General features: G+C 41.1%; 1 protein-coding gene across 1 annotated transcript in view; it reads right to left on the bottom strand.

Moving 5' to 3' along the window:
• Nucleotides 1-1,643: 1,643 nt before the first annotated feature.
• Nucleotides 1,644-16,408, bottom strand: part of jak1 (Janus kinase 1) — a 29,782-nt gene continuing 15,017 nt past the window's right edge. The window contains exons 11-25 of the mRNA XM_024278111.2: nucleotides 14,899-15,097; nucleotides 11,241-11,350; nucleotides 10,902-11,054; nucleotides 10,490-10,577; nucleotides 10,284-10,408; nucleotides 7,849-7,987; nucleotides 6,544-6,695; nucleotides 6,295-6,442; nucleotides 5,547-5,635; nucleotides 5,216-5,408; nucleotides 4,398-4,522; nucleotides 4,153-4,325; nucleotides 3,960-4,077; nucleotides 3,768-3,878; nucleotides 1,644-3,658 (exon numbers count right to left, since the gene is read on the bottom strand). Coding sequence (XP_024133879.1) covers nucleotides 3,539-3,658; nucleotides 3,768-3,878; nucleotides 3,960-4,077; nucleotides 4,153-4,325; nucleotides 4,398-4,522; nucleotides 5,216-5,408; nucleotides 5,547-5,635; nucleotides 6,295-6,442; nucleotides 6,544-6,695; nucleotides 7,849-7,987; nucleotides 10,284-10,408; nucleotides 10,490-10,577; nucleotides 10,902-11,054; nucleotides 11,241-11,350; nucleotides 14,899-15,097 — 2,043 coding nt within the window. The 3' untranslated portion in view covers nucleotides 1,644-3,538. The remainder of the gene's footprint in view (nucleotides 3,659-3,767; nucleotides 3,879-3,959; nucleotides 4,078-4,152; nucleotides 4,326-4,397; nucleotides 4,523-5,215; nucleotides 5,409-5,546; nucleotides 5,636-6,294; nucleotides 6,443-6,543; nucleotides 6,696-7,848; nucleotides 7,988-10,283; nucleotides 10,409-10,489; nucleotides 10,578-10,901; nucleotides 11,055-11,240; nucleotides 11,351-14,898; nucleotides 15,098-16,408) is intronic.

The following is a 16,408-nucleotide window of genomic DNA, read 5'->3' as shown; positions in this document are numbered from 1 at the left end:
AAGATTAGACAGTTTATATGTTTTAGATTAAAGGTCAAATGTGAAAAGACAAAATAGGAATGTATAAATAAAAAAAAGATGTCTAAAAACAGGAAAAGGTCCACAAACTTGTTAAGAAATTATATTCTGTTTATTTTTTTATATCTCGTATGTTTGTTTTAAACCAAAAGTTTCAAATCTGATTTTTTTTAAACTTGTGTTTTATTAAAGGAAAACTACACTAATGGAGGAGTTAGTGTCATTCCTGTTAGAAACTTCAATCAGAATTGATGTGATGATATGATATACGTTTCACCAAGTCAACACACAGTGAAAACCAAACATTTATGGATTCTCTCCCAAATTTAGCTTCATTGTTGTTTGCTTTTTTTTTTTGCAATATATTTTTGAAAAGTGCTGCATTCTTTGATTCCACTTAAGTGTTTGCGCAAAAAGTGTCATTTTGTGGGTTAAACAACCATTCCTGTCTGAGTTTGTTCTTCCATTCCATGACATTTCCTCAAGCAGGGTTTGACCAAAGCGAGCACGCTTTAAACGGCGCCTCCGTCCTCCTCGCCATCCGTTTGTCTGCTTCTGTCACTGGCTGAAATGTGACGCCGGAGAGGCTTCTGAAGGCACACGGAGAGCTTTCTGCTCCTTCTGTCTCTATGCTTTCGTGGTGCTCCATCGCTTCTCGTGTCTTCACCGTTGCAGAGTTCAAGATGAAGTCTCAGATTTAGACGGTTGTGGCGTCTCTTCAGTCATAAGCATTTCTGCATGATTAGCTATTCTGTAAAAGAGTAACTCTAGTCTCCTTCTGTCTGAGTCTATTCTGTGTTTCTTCAGCGGTGCTTTTCTTTCTCATATGTGGTGTGCCTTGTTCTTTGACAAAAGTATCTTATAAATAAATGTATTAAGCAACCCATTGTAAAGGATCTCCACGTCATGATGCCACCTCCTCCCTGCATCAGTCTTTTTCAAAGCCTCTTTTTCCTGGAATTTTCCTGTAAAATCAGATGCGTCTCTGAACAGAGAGCATGGATGGAGACACAGCAGACGTTTGCGTTTTCTCCCTCCTGTCCGTTCGCTCAGTCAAGTGTTTGCCGGCTCTGCCAGACGCCCGTAGAGCCGCCACACTCTCCAGCTCAGAGCAAACGTCTCCTGTCTGCTCTGGGACTCCTGACAGATGGACACGGGTCTCCCGGTGTGCTCCAAAGATGGAGGAATACATGATTGAGCTCATTAGTATTTTTATCTCGCCTCTGCAAGACAGAATCCAGCTTTCTTGTTTCACCAAATCTATTGATAGAAGTCAACAGTAAGTTTTGTTTTCAACTCATTTTGAATGAGTTAATCTGATGATGGTGCTAGAATAATCCACCGAGAGTTCTCCTCGATGTTAGATCGGCATCTTGCAGCTAAAATATCCCAATATTTGTATCTCTTCCAAGAAGGTCGGATGTGATCAACTTTCTGAATTAGTTTGAGGCTAAAAATCCGTACAAGCTTTATTGTTTATTTTTTTGACATTTTTCATCTTAATCTGTTGTCATGGAAACAGCATATACATTTTTTATGGCAGGTATCACTTCCTGATATCTTGGATTCTTCACAACATCCAGACGTTGTATTTGATGTTGAAAACATAGAAGAAAACAAATGCATCTTTGCAACAATTCTTTTATTATTTGAGAACAGAAATAAACGGCTTTAGAAAGAGGTGCAGATGTGTGGTCCTTCAAAGTGAGAGCTTGTTGCTTTGAACAGTTTGATTATTGTTTGTCTGTGGTTCAGTCACTCTGCTGATAAAAAATGTGAAAATGTATTTCTCTGAAACCTTTAAAAACCGGTTTGCATTTGAAGTGTGGACTGTTGTAGGTCCACTGAATGACCACCAGAGGGCGGCAAAGACACAGTCCAGACCACCATATTTCTTTGGATTTTGCTGTTTGCCTTTTTGTTTCTCCTAAAGGGAATTCTGTTGCATTTTTCATTGGTTAGATTCCCGAATGACTGAATGTACGCTGGCTGTGTGTGCAACAACAACACCAGATGCTGTACTTTTTTTTATATATATATTTTTAAATTAACATGATAATACAGCTTGTTTTTGTTCTTGAAGAGTTCTTTTCTACATAACAGAAAACCTGTGGTCAGTTGCTTCACGTTTTTTTTTTTTTTTTTTTNNNAGCACTGTCTGTTCCGCTGTGGTGCTGGCTTTAGGTGTCTGCTGGCATGTGGCGGTTTCTGACCCTTTTGTATGTTTGCTCTTTCAGGAGGCAAAAAGTTTTCTCTAAATTGACGTTAATTTTCTATCACATCCTTGTTTTACTGTGAATGAAGTGTTTCTTCAGCACTTTTACGCATGCCTGCTTTCAGCTGTAACATAGGTCTAAAAAACACGGCATTAGATGGACAAACATGCATTGGTTTGTATTTATTTTTTTTTTTCAATTATATATATATATATATCTATATATCTTTTGTCTTCTTTAGAGCACTCCTGAATAAAACATTGAATGAAGTGCACCTTTCTGAACAAAGTCTTGATGTTTTGCCAACATTCACAGCCGCATGAAGATTTAAAAAATAAAAACACAAGAACCTTATGCCACAACGAATTATGAATACATTCATTTGAGAAAAATGTCAGGTGAACAATAACTGTTGCATTACAGTAAATAAACATGAGTTGAAGGCTGTCTCATAGAGGAGGAGGGAATAATGGAAGCATGTTTGTATGTAAAGTTAAGAAGCTATTCTGCTCGTCACAGTATGTAGATCATTTAAATGAAACGTAAAATACTCGGGATTATAAACCAAAAGAGTAAAGGACAAAACTGATAATGTGCAAATGCAGCTTAAAAAATCCAACAATGGAAGTATTCTATAAGTATTTCTTCATTTTCTTCCTAAAGCTGAACAGAAATCTCTCATTTGCTTGCTGAGTGTAAAACTCCACGCTTGGTTTGCACGGTCGGTGCTGGTGAGCGTCTGCCTGAAACATGGAAGGAATGCTGACTGACTGATACTGGCGCCTCTCAGTTGGCTGCATTTGCACATCATTGAACATACACATCAATATATGGCCACGTTTGGATTATATTTTCAAAATAAAACAAAAATAAGGCAGATTAGGCAACTCTCCGGATGTAGGAGTCTATGAAAAAGCAGCGCGCTTTTTTTGTTTTTTTGAACGGGCTCCTCTGTGTCCATTCGTCCTCGTTTTCGGCGTGATGTCAGAGCGTGAGCGTCCACGCCGCCCACACAGTTTGTGGGTTTAAAGAGCTTTGTAAGAAGTTTGACAGCTGAGCTACCTGTAAAGTCCCAGGTCACATAGAAGATGGAGAGTTCCACGCGCTCCTCCGTCTGAGCTGAAGTACTACGAACAAAAACAAAAAAATAAAAGCACATTGAATATAAACTAAAGTGATAGTTATGATTGGGGCCCTTTGTTTGTTTTTTTTTTCCGCTCTTCGTTGGTTGTAAGGGACAGCAGAGTGAGGAATGAGGAGCTGCACAAGCAGATCTGGGAGGTTGGTGAGTGAATCAGGAAGCTCTACAGCTCCATGTTGGGCTGCAGCTGCTGCTGTAAGGCGGACAGCTCCTCGATCAGACACTTGAAGGTGATCCTCCTCTCGGGCACCTGCTCCCAGCACTTCCTCATCAGCTCGTACACCTGGAAGACCAGGACGCCGTCAGACTGGGTGCGGTTCACTTTTTATCACACAGTTGCATTGTGGGGCTTTTAAATTGAATATAAAGGTAAAAAAATGAACAAGACTCACCGCCTCAGAGCAGCCTTCAGGACGCGGCAGTCTCTTCCCCTCCTGCAACACCTTGACCAGTCGGAGGATGGTCATCTGACCGTGACTTCGACCAATCATATCAAAGAAGCGCTGTAAAGGTGAGAGACAGAGTTTAACTCCAGCATTTGCTACTCTGCTGTAGTTTATTCGTGAACGTGGCGAGGAGCTGACCGTCATCGGACTCTTGGTGGAGTCGCAGTAAGTGATGATTTCGTACATCGTCACTCCGAAGGACCAGACGTCGGAGGCCAGGTAAAACTTGCAGGTGGTCAGACATTCCAGAGCGTACCTGAAAGGAGCAGGGCAGCAGGTGAGCAGCTCGTCTTCCTCCCGTCGCGCCTCTCCTGACCTGCCGTCGACTCACCAGAACACGGGGCTGTCGTGCTCGTCCTGCACTTTGTAATAGCCCTCGTTGTCTTTGATGCTCTTCGTCAGGCCGAAGTCTCCGATCTTCACCGTCCTCTCATTTTCCACCAGCACGTTTCGGGCTGCCAGGTCTCTGTGGATGTAATTCCGGGAACCCAAATACTCCATTCCCTGAAAACGACACGACCCCGGTCACTGTGAGGAGCTCAGCGGAGCAGCTGTGGTTGAGAGGAGCCGGCGTACCTTGCATATCTGGATGCAGTAGCTGAGCAGCGTGCTGAGGCTGGTCTTGCTTTTGTGTCGGGGTAGATACTCCTTCAGACTTCCCATGGGGAGATACTCCATGATCAGCTTGATGGCCTGACCCCCTTCAGACAGACGGACGGACAGATCCAGTCAGAAACTTCCAGCCTCTCACTAGTTTAGATTTCAAGTTGGACTGAACGCCAGAAATGTGTCTTTCTTTAAACCTTTAGGATTTTTTTCCATAGAAAATGTGAGATTTTCATGGCAGTTTACAACTTAATCCGGTTCTGCCCACTGCCTTTCTAACACCCTTTCACAATAAAAGCGTAGTGCTTTGAGATTTGGGGTTTTCCGAGCTCATAGAGAGGAGGGGCTGCATCTTAAAGGGGAAGCAGACGTGTCATCGTGAAAATGGATCGTATCGTTGTCCGGAGGAACTTTTGCGGGTAGTTTAAGTTGCACACAACTATGACTAGGGCTGTCAAATTGTTGCATTAATCACGATTAATTAATTACAAACATTTTAGCCCGTCGTTTTTTTTTTTTTTTAATTGCGTTGATCTCATTTTTGCGTCGGCTGGTTCCTTCCATGTCATCCACACCTGGAGGAGCATTTTATCCCGCTCATACAATAGTTATTTAAGAAAAATGTGAAAATTGTATACAGTATTAGAACTTCAGTCCAGGTATATTTTGAAGTTTAAATTGTTTTTGTCCAAACCGAGCTCTGATCTATGACCTTGATGACGGAGCGAGGGGGTTGCAGGAGTTTTTCAACAAGAAGGAGGTTTTTTAGAAGTAGGCGTCAGGTTTACCTTCTTCTTCGCAGATGCCCTTGTATTTGACGATGTTTTCGTGGTACAGAGCCTTCAGGATGTCGATTTCTTTGGACAGGCCGCTGCTCTGCTCCTCCCTGTTCTCGGGCTTCAGCGACTTCACCGCCACAAACTCTCCTGTCCGGTCTCCCCGCGGGTCGTAGCGGCACAGCTCCACCTTCCCAAAGTGTCCCTGCATGGAAAACAGACTTCACTTTAGATTCATCCACTTCACAGTTCTTAAAAACAAAAACTATTCCTCAGATCATTACATTTTTTCTATAAAAAAAACATGTTGATTCTGTGATGAAGCAGCAGGAGGACGGCGTACCTCTCCCAGATCTCTGATTTTCTTCAGGAATCTCTTGTCAAACCTGGTGGGGTCCACCCCCGGGTCGACAGGTTTTGTAATAAGTAGATCTGAGAACGGAAAGAAAAGCAAAAACTCTTGAGTGGCTAAAATGTCTTTTCTTCAGCATCAGCACATTTGCATCATAGGAAGTCTGTTGTGGTTTTGTATGTTGAGGTTTTCTCGAGAATTGTCTGTGGTTGCGTAACAGCTTCATGAAAGGCTATTTTTTCTGGCTTTTTTTTGGTCTAAAGTTGAACTCTTTAAAAATAGTCATAAATAAGTTATTAATCTTTTTTATGTAAAAAAATACAAGTGCACTCGTACTGGAAAGTTGTTGTCAGGTCATCTTGCGTATGTTTTCAAACAAATGAATTGAATTTTTGACTGTCACAGTGAAAACAGTTAATAGATATGGCCACCAGGTGGCAGAAGTGAAGCCATAGTTCCTGTGGGGCCCAGATTAGGGGCAGATCGCTGATAGTGCACCCAGTGAACTTCCTCATGAGCATCTGAACTGTGTAAACAACCTTGCCTCTGTGCCCGGGCTGCTGCTTAGGTGCGACTCGAAGCACGCACAGCATTCAGGTCACATTTCAACCGTAAACAAGTTTCGTTCACTCCGGGGTTGCACAATTGAATTCTGGTTTTACAGAAGGGACAAACGGTTGATAAAAACAGCTGCAGAAATGCAGAAAGGTGTCGTTTGTTTGTGCATCTGGATATTTACTTGGCAGAAGATCGTCCAGCTCTCTGACGATGGCTCTGAAGAAAGGTCTCTTCTTGGGGTCGTAGTTCATGCAGTCGGTCATGAGCTTGGCCAGCTCAATGCAGTCCGGAGTGACCAGCTGACACTCGGTTTCGTAAAATCTCTCCTTCTGCTCAGGACAGTGAAGGAAAAGAAAGCATTTAAATCAGGAAGTGGAAGTAAAAAAAAAAAACGTCAGTGTGGTTCAGACAGTTGGCATTCATTCTCTACCTCTGCAAGTTTCTTCTGTTTGAGGGGAACTTCTCCGTCGTAGCAGATCTCCCACAGGGTTGTACCGAAGCCCCATTTGTCTGCTGCCACGCTTAGGGACGACGCGCTCTTCACGCATTCGGGAGCGATCCACGGGATGCGATGGACACATTCTACAGAGAACAAGTCAAAGCATTTTCTTTGGGTGATGTCAACACCTCGCTTTGTCCAGTGGTTAATATATGTCTATGGTTTCATCTAAGCACATTCACTGGCTCTATTGTTCACATTTATCAGAAATAACTACAATTTAAATATTTAAGTATTAAAAAAGAATTATTTGTAGAAGTAGATGAAAAGGATTGACTGGAAAAATAAACTGAGGGTGTGTTGGAGAGCGATTTAAGACGGTTTTAGATTCTGACTGGAAAACGTCTGATTGATTGAGATCCATGACAGCTTTTCCAGCTCCACAGATCCATAACATTAGAGGAGAGAACGAGAACGCGCGACCAGAACCGGGAGAGAGCCGAGCAGATGATGAATAAAGAAGGGGGGAAAACGAGTGGAAGACAAATAGATTTAAGGGTTGAAGTAAAGCAATGAGATTGCTGGGAAGAAGAGAAGAGCCCTCCCACAGGGGTTTCTGAGCACTTTGTGCACTATGTTCAATCAAATCTATGCACGAGGACTTGGAAGTGTAACTGGAAGAGCGGTTGATCAGCGAAGTGATAGAAGCCGACGAAGAAACGTGAAAGATTTCTGGGAACCATCAGAGAGGAGGGGGGCAGTCCCATGGGCCTGTGGGGAAGCACATTTGTGCAGACACATTTCCAGTCGCTCCCGTGTTTTGACAGATCCATCTTCCCGGCCACAGAGGCTTCAGGCGTTCCGCGCACACCTCTAATAGACGAACGCAGCGGTGAGGCCGCCGCTTGAGGTAAACGGTGCAATCAGAGATGGGAGTTGATGTGCTCTAAACTGTCATCCAGCTTTTCACAAAACAAATCGAATTGTCAGGCGGAAATGTTCCCACTGCAGAGTACGGATTATGCCAAGGCACGTGATTCCTGAGGCTGACAGCAGTACAGGCTTGATCGGAAATTATGTTCTTTGATTAGTTTTCCTTTGTTTATAGGGTTGGGAAAAACCATAAAGTGAAAGATGATGAAACCAACCGTGCCTGTACTGGAAACACGATTTGCTTCATTGTGAAGCTGCATGGCTTTGTCTTTTAAAACTTTACATTTTAGCAGCGTTTTACACAAGAACTGTGTGTTTTAATTCAAAGATTGGACATCTTTGGCTGCAGTTTTGTGAGCTCACCCTCCCTGGTGAGGACTGTAATGGGTATTCCCGGGTCACTGAGCTTGATGAAGGGTCCTCCTTCATCTGTATCCAGTCCATCTCTGGCCAGCAAAATGTTCTTGGCGCACACAAAGCCGTGGACGAGCTTTTTATCCTCCTGAAACAAATACAAAGACGACAAATTTTAACACGGTAATGATCAAATACGATGCAGGCGTTCAATCTATTGACTGTACAAGAGAGCTGGAGTGAGTGACCCCTCGTGTTCCAAGTAGGAACAGGGGGATGGTCTGAGCTCCTGGTTGGTAGTAGGCTGCTTGTCCAAGGCTGGGGGTGCTCTTCGAGGATGGGGCCCAGCAGCAGGGGGATGTTCTTCTGACTAGGCTGGAGCTTGCACTCTCTGTGCTCGCACTGCTTCAGCAAAGGTCTTGATGGGGGGATGATCGGGTGCTCTCCCTCTATTTTACAATCCATCATCATCTCAGCAGAACATAAACACTTACCTGAGCACAGGTGTCGGCTCACCTTTGCACAAATAGTACGCGTGACAGAAATAAATGCTTTACATGTGTGGATTTGAATGCATAAGTATGCGTGTGAACTGTTGTGTTGTGCACGCGGTGACATGTTTGTAACATTTGAGTGTGAGCGTGGACTAGGGCTGCCACGATTAGTCGACTAATCGACTATTAAAATAGTTGACGACTAATTTAATAGTCGATTAGTCGTTTATATTATATGGAGTCAGACTGTAGTAAAGTTGAAAGTAATGGCATTCTGCTAGCTTTTTGGACTATTTTGGCATTTATTAAGGTTTTTAGGCTATTTTGGAGTTTAGTTAAGATTTCAGCTACATGCTAGCTATTTAGCTAAGTTAGGATTTTTTTCCGTTTTTTAAGCTAATTTGGAATTTAGCTAATATTTCAGCTACATGCTAGCTGTTTTGGCTAACTTAGGCTTTCTCAGTTTTTTTTTTACTATACTGGAGAATAGCTAATAAATCAGGTACATGTTAGGTATTTTGGCTAATTTAGGTTTTTTTCAGTATTTTAGGCTAATTTCACATTTAACTAACATTTTAGCTGGCCATCAGCTTCAGCATTTTCAGCTATTAGCTTCAGCCATTTCAGCTATCAATTTCAGCATCTTCAGTTATTGTCACTATCATCTTCAGTGGCAGCATTCACACTAGCATTATTGCAGGTAATGCTATATATCTAGTTTTTAGTTAGTTTAAAGTAATGATGGTTGAGATGTGTGCTTTATATCCAGTTTTCGCACAACCCGATTAGTCGACTAATCAGAAAAAAAAATCAATGATTAGTCGATTATTAAAATAATCGGTTGTGGCAGCACTAGTATGGACAGGACTAACATTTACACCTGACCATAATGATTATAAACTTCCAGCAACTTGTTGCTTTATGATTGTACCCCCCTTCTGTACTCATCCTCCAATTTCCTTAACCCCCCCAACATTCCTCTCTCTTCTTCTACAAATATTATCAATATAAGAAAAGTTTAGCCTAAATTACAGAAGGGGTTTACACAAATATATACCTTGTGTGTCAGGAGATTCACCCCCGCCCCCCGCATTCCCCCGGCATTTTTTACAGTATAATATATGTCCAACACTCATATGTTTGCTCAGGTGGACAGGATAAGTTTGAATAACCGTTGCTGCTCTGATACTTTTTTTTCAAACATGTTCTTGCTGATCCTATTTTTTCAATGTTATTTTTTTCTTTATTAAAGTTATTCCAGTTATAAACTTGCCAATTAGACGCCTCAATAAAAGTTTTGGTCTCTCAGTAAATGTTCAAAACATTTTAATGATGTTGTGCAGCCAACTTTCAGGTAAAAGGGTGTGGACCTCCAACAAGCTCACCCCTGATTGGTGAGGGTGGTTGCCATAGAAATGTGGACTTGGACCAATCCCTGCGTACTGACATCTGGTTCCAACATGTCAGCGTCCATATCATAAGAAAAATGGCGACTGAATTGACTTCATTTGGTTCTAGCCGGAAGTAAGTCATTTTCTATGGGTGATGTCACTCAGTCCAGTTCTCTTATACAGTCAATGGTTCAACCAACCTTTTTGAGGGTTTAGATCTTGATATTTAACCCTTTTCAACTTGTTTAACATTCTAGAACATCTTTGTACAGCTTTAAGCTTATTTACCTTTTTATAAAAGAGGTGGATCAGGCTTTTTTAAAGACTCACTGCCTTTAAAGAAACCTGAAGAGCATCACCTACTCTGCCTCATCAAGCCACTCAAATCTCAAATCTTTAAACAAATTGTCAAGAATTTTACTTTATTATTGCAGTCATCCCATAAGAAACAACTACATTTAAAAACTCCAAGGGGTTTAATCATTATAATGTTTTTTTTTTAATAGTATGAAATAGATGGATGATATTTATAGTACTAAATCTTGTACTGTGCTCTTACCAGGTAGCTCAGAGCTGAGGCTAACTGTTTAGCCACCTGGAACTTCCATGGAGTACTGAGACTCTGCTGTCTTTTCATAAATATATCCAGCGGTCCGAGTTGGACAAACTCCTCCACCATGATATCTTTGGGAGAAAAGAAAAAAAAAATCAGAAATTGGAGATGCCGCCGCCGCAGTCCTCACCACACATCTGGTAAGCACTTACTTTCCTGGTGGTGGACGCACACTCCATAAAGCAGCACAATGTGTTTGTGAGAGACTTGTCTCATCATGCTGGCGGTTTCAAAGAAAGCCTGTTGATAGAGAAACAAGCATGACTCAGTGCATGCAGCAGGCCTTTATTATCAGTTAGATGCATAGATAACTGCCAGGGAAATTACACAGTTTTAAAGTGATCATTAGACAAGGCATGTTTTTGGTTGTGAGAGTGTGTGTTTTGTAGCGTTAGGGGTTGTGTGCACCCTGAATGCTGGCTGGAGTCCATGGAAAGTGTCCAAAGTCTGCACACACCATACTATAACCCACATGAACACCGATCAGGACGGAGACTTCCACTGCTCGCTGTATCTTTATTTCAAACTAATAGTTTTTCTTATTTTGGATTTGTGGACACTCACCAATGAGATATCCCTATGTCCAGAGCCCAGCACCTTCAGAACCACCTTGACCTCCTGGAAGGATGTGTAACCGGCATCTTCGTCCTCCTCACTCTTCACCTTCAGGGTGCCTGAGTAGATGTTTGTTTTTGTGCCGGTTCCAAGATGCTCTTCCTGGTTGGCAGATCAAAGAAAAAAGAGACCGTTTTTATGAAAAAGCTACAACAACATGCTGGCTTCAACTGACAAAATACCAGAACCCTTACAGGTGCAGCATAAAAATATAAACAGTACTGCTGCAAATACTTGAACCTGAATAACATGATAAATTTGACCAAATGGAGAGAAATGAGGACATACCTGTTCGATATCCTCCCTGAGAATGCGAATGAAGCTGAGCTGGCTCTCCTGAGTTGGTGTCTGATTCGTGATGGCTCTCTCTTTAGTCACCACCAGGAGGTTGGAAACCTCTTTAAAACAAACAAGAGATTTGGTAAGAAACATTTTGAACTGCAAAAAAAAAATAGACAGTTATTGTTTTTCCTTTTTCCACTAAAACAAAAAAAGTCTAAAACATCCAGTAAATATTTGGGGATATTAAATCCAGTCAGAGTGAAGATCTCCAAGAACGGGATCAGTTGGACGTACTGTATTCCCTCACTATATCTCAATTCACATTTTGAGGCTTTACTGTTTCAAGATTTATTTTTGGTAGCTTTTTTCTTCTTGGAGTTTATTGAAATCTGCATTTTGATTGGCTGTAGACCTTGACAATTCATATCCTCCCTGCTGTGTGTCCTATAGAGAACAAATCAATGTTACCAAATTGTGTGCAGATCTTTGTTTTCATTCTATAATACTGCACTCATTTGTTTTTGAAGGTTTGAACTTTGAGAGTTTCTGAATAAAAGTGTATAGAGGAATTGCTGTAATTACTGTAATTGTTTTGTCAAGAAGTGATGATTGTAAACAAGTTAGCAACCCAGTTTGGATTCAAGATTACAGTTATTTATTAAAGTAAAACATGGATGTGATTTATTTATTTATTTTTTGCTTTTAGAAATAAAACAGTACAAATGTGAACATGAAAAAACTGAAATTTTGCAACACAAAAGTGTATTCAGACGAAGACAATCCGTTAGAGTCAGTTCAGACTGACAGAGTGAGTGCAGACTGAACATGGAAGCAGAACAAACTGTTCAGAAAAATAAACAGTGCGTGGTTTAGGGGCGCGATGTTTACTTTATCAAAAACTGCAATAAACGTAAAATAAGCCACAAAAAAACCCACTTGCTAAATCTCTTAACAACCAAATACTGATAAGTTCTTACACCTCCTCACCACAGTTTTACGAATTTCAGACTTTTTCTAAACTTCTTTAGATTTTCACTGAGGGTTCCTGTTTTGAGTTTTTTGTTCATTTTCTTTCTGCATTCATACAGTAGGACGTTTGTAATGAAGTAATTAGCACAAAAAGCTATGAAAAGGCTGCAAAAGAGTGAAGTAAGTGGACACGAGTAAAAGGAAAATAAAAGCTCTGCAATTAAACGAAACAAAAAAATGATGTTTCCTCCTGCTGTCTAAAGATGCTCTCAGGGTCACTTTTCTCAGCTCTACATAAAACGGTGAGGAAGCTTTCTCTACAATAAATATGCTAACGACTAAATATCCTTCCAGGATCCTCACAGAAATGTGATTCCATTCTAACATCCTGTCAGGAAAAACCACAGATTTCTGACTGAGTGCAAAATAAGCCCCTAAGTATTTGAAAATGTGTAGAAAGGATCTCAGAAACTGTCTGTTGACTTTAGTAATCTGAAAAGGAAAACTGTTTTACATTTAAGCATATTTTGACATATTTGTTTGGTTTGTAAGGCAGCATCATTTATTTTTAGAGATTAAAGAAAAATTCAGAATATCTTCAGTCATAAAAATGTCAAGTCACTTCTTGCATCGAAAGTTGTCAGAGTTTTTGAAATGCAGTAAACGCATTTAGTGTAGCATACAAATATTCATAAAGCTGTTTAAATATTTTTTCCAGTAGAAGAGTTTAGGTTTGAGCTGAATATCCCCACTGTGGTGAAACACACCAGGATTCGTTTGCAAGGAAGCAAAAATCCGGTTTAACTTGTTTGCTTTGTTCCAGAGTTCAGATGAGTTTCAATACCTATTACCACCCTAAAGTGGAGCAAAGCCCGCTGCATAAAATCTCTAAATGTATCTCTGCAGCTCTGACATCCCTGCTCAGATGCATTCAGGTACACCGGCCTACTTGGCATGAAAGAACAACGGTGTTTACATGTGGTTACTACGAAACAAAACCAGGCTATCAACAATTACTCCAGTCTGGTAAGAATGAGCCCAGACACTATTTTCACCAACACTGTGTGTGTGTGGGTGTGTGTGTGTGTGAACATGCATGTTTCTAACACAAAACCCAGAGTCTGTGGGTAGAACAGCAAAACAAGCACCGCGCTTCATCAGCATGTTGTTGAAGAAACATCATGTGGTGCGTACCGTAACATGCGATCTGTCTTTTCACGCACTAATACTGGCCTTCTGCTGGTAAATCCAGTCACTCGTTCACCCCGACCTAATCCTTGCATAACTCGGCCACATGTTGACACACAGCCACTATCAACTGTAATGTCAGTGTCTTTACCTTTGAGTGTTTAGAACACTTAGAAAGGCCAGAGGCTTTGAATTACAAAGAGTTAAAGTAAATCATACTCCCAGGAAGTGGGAAAGCATAATAAGAGAGTTATATAACCACATGCTTATTATAAGAAGGGCAACAGCACAGAACTTCCCCTGCAGCTGATGCACCAGATGAAAAACAGTTTGGGCCAAAGCAAACGTTAACACCTAAATCCATCCCTGCACACATGCATACGCGGCTCCCTTCCTCTCAGTAAAACAAACATAGAGGTGCTATTTGTGCTGCGGAAACCACATTTACTCGCATTGTTTCCTTTCCCCCAAACACATATGCGCACACACCTACACTTTCAAGTCCACGATGTGCAGAAGGAAAACTTTTCTTTTGAGCTTTCTTTCTTTTTTTTTCCAAATCCAAACGTTGAAATAGCAGGTTTGTTGAACGAGGTGGTGTTTGTTACCACACCCAGCTAAAAGGTCTGCTCACTTTCAAGGAATGAACCATGAGATTCAAATGGGTGAAATAAACAGATGGGGAATTTTAGGAATCTCATTCTTGACGTCATAATTTAATTACTTCTTGTTTAAGCATCAGGATCAATTAGCAGCCACTTTGTTTTTTAATTATCTTCAGTGAAACAAATTTGGAACTGCTCTACTTCATTCTGATGCATCCACTAATAGTACGTCCTCGTCTGAGCATCTGGCTGAAAACTGTACGGCTGAATAGCTCCAATGTTGCCCACATTTTTTGTTTCACTAATAATGTTTGGTTTGAAGTGTGTGAGAGGCTGTAAGCTAGCAGGAGAGAACATCAACTCTGAGCAATGCACATAAGAGCTCAGCAAGGAGGAGAGGTCGGTCAGAAACATTGTTCCAGAAAATGACACAAGTCTTTTGATTTTGTCTAAAAATGACATCATCATAATTAAAAAATCATTGGGAACACTTTTAAGATAGATCCAAAGATGATCAGAAGAAGATCATCTGAAGCGTTGTTTCTGGATTCCCAGCACATTTCTTTTTTCATTTAAATGACCTTTTCTTTTAGGAGAACTGAAAAAACGGTTGGAACAGGCGGGACTTGTTGGACCCAGCCTTAGACTTTCACTTTCTTTCTGACTGTTCATCAGTTGACCTGATTTCTGCAAATCACATGAATAAACTTTAACAGTAGATGTTTTTTATGTGATGCTTTGAAATGATTGGATAAAAACTATATTTTTGTAGAACCAATTTTATAATTTATTTTACATTTTTTCTTGACCATGATCACTTCTTGGGTACCTGGGTATTACTGGGATTATTGTTGATAGGACTATAGTGGGATTACTTTGCTCCTTGAAAGGGTAAAGTCTACCTCTTGGCTGTGGAGGGCAGCAGCGAAGCAGCTGGAACTGGAGGTTGTCGGTGCGAAGAGTCTGGCCTTCCAGATGCTCCAGCAGCTCCTTCAGGGTTGGCTGAAATGCATCAGTACCATGCAGGCGGAAGCCGTTGGGGACCACCTCAATCTGGAAGTTCTTGTATTGGCGGACAGGGCGAGACTCCTTCAAATCCATCTGCACAGAGGAGATGAAAACTGTTGAACTGAACTGTCTTTACTGGTTATTCCCACAGAATAAACATGGGTGGTGGTATAGAAAACAAACACATCATGATTATAATAATTCCAGTTGCTGTAATGTTTTTTTTCTTCTTTCCTGGAGGCTTTGCAACACAATGTGTGCTCTGTGACAAAGCATACTCTGAAGAGTTGGCTGAATGTACAGCTTTTGTCATCCTTCCTTTCAAGGATGACACGTAGCCCTTGTGATTTAGCAAGCTTTCTCTGAATTGCACTTTCTGATCAAGAAGGGACTTTTTGTTCATTTTCTTCCTGGGAGGTTAGAAACTGTCAAGTATTTTTGATGTGTACACTTTCTTTTTAACTGCACAACAACATTATGTAGAAACATTGACTGTAAAAAATACTGGACTTATCGAGCCATGAGGTCCCCCATTGGAAATGCATTACCTCCACTCCTCGTGAAAGTAGCCCGCCGCTTTCACCGTCACTTCCTGATACGTATATCGACATATTGCAAACGTCTGCAACCCATCGCCAGCGATTGGTCTGAGTCTCTGTGAGTCATAGCTGAGTCATGGAATCTATAGGAAGTACTGTCGCCAATCAGGAGTGAGCTTATTGTAAGTTCCCACCTCTTTCCACGCCTCGACCACGAGACCGCGGGATGTAAGCTTCTATGTAATAACACCGTCTCGAGAGAATTGTACAAGTCATTGTTGAAGCCTTTGAGGGAGAACCATTCCAACATTTGATTCTGTCAGCGGTCCTTTTGGATTTACTACATTTATTCCTTTTTGTCGAGATAAAAGGAGCATTTAGGTGACGCTGCTGCTCCGGCCCCTCCTCATGCGCGCCGCCGCAGCTTGTCACTTAACATGCGCTGCCACGTTACAGTCTGATCAGATACGCTTGAGAAGCGCGTTCAGCGGTATTTAAAATAAATAACCATTCTAACAAGTGAACAGCTGGATCTTTTTTCTGTTTGAAAATACGACAAGATACATTGACGTTTGTCTCGCCTAATTCAGGCTGCAAGCTGGAAAAGTGCAGCGAAGATGAAACTTTGGTTGGTGATTTTATGGAGGAGTTGTACCATTCCATATGATACGCAACTTATAATTTATAAGCTATAATCTAAACAGTGAAAAAAAAGAAAAACAAATGTTAAACAAACAAAAAAGTCCAAAGCACATAACCTCAGTGGTGAAATATATTTCTACAGAGTAAATCAAACTGCTGCATCGGTACATTCCATTGAGGAAAACAACAGTAGGACAATGATTGGTACATTGTTGAATTTTAA

The sequence above is a fragment of the Oryzias melastigma genome, linkage group LG4 (genome assembly GCF_002922805.2).
Source record: "Oryzias melastigma strain HK-1 linkage group LG4, ASM292280v2, whole genome shotgun sequence".
NCBI classification, from domain to species: Eukaryota; Metazoa; Chordata; class Actinopteri; order Beloniformes; family Adrianichthyidae; genus Oryzias; species Oryzias melastigma.
Note: the sequence above shows the minus strand (reverse complement) of the source record. Positions and strands in the feature narration are given on the sequence as shown.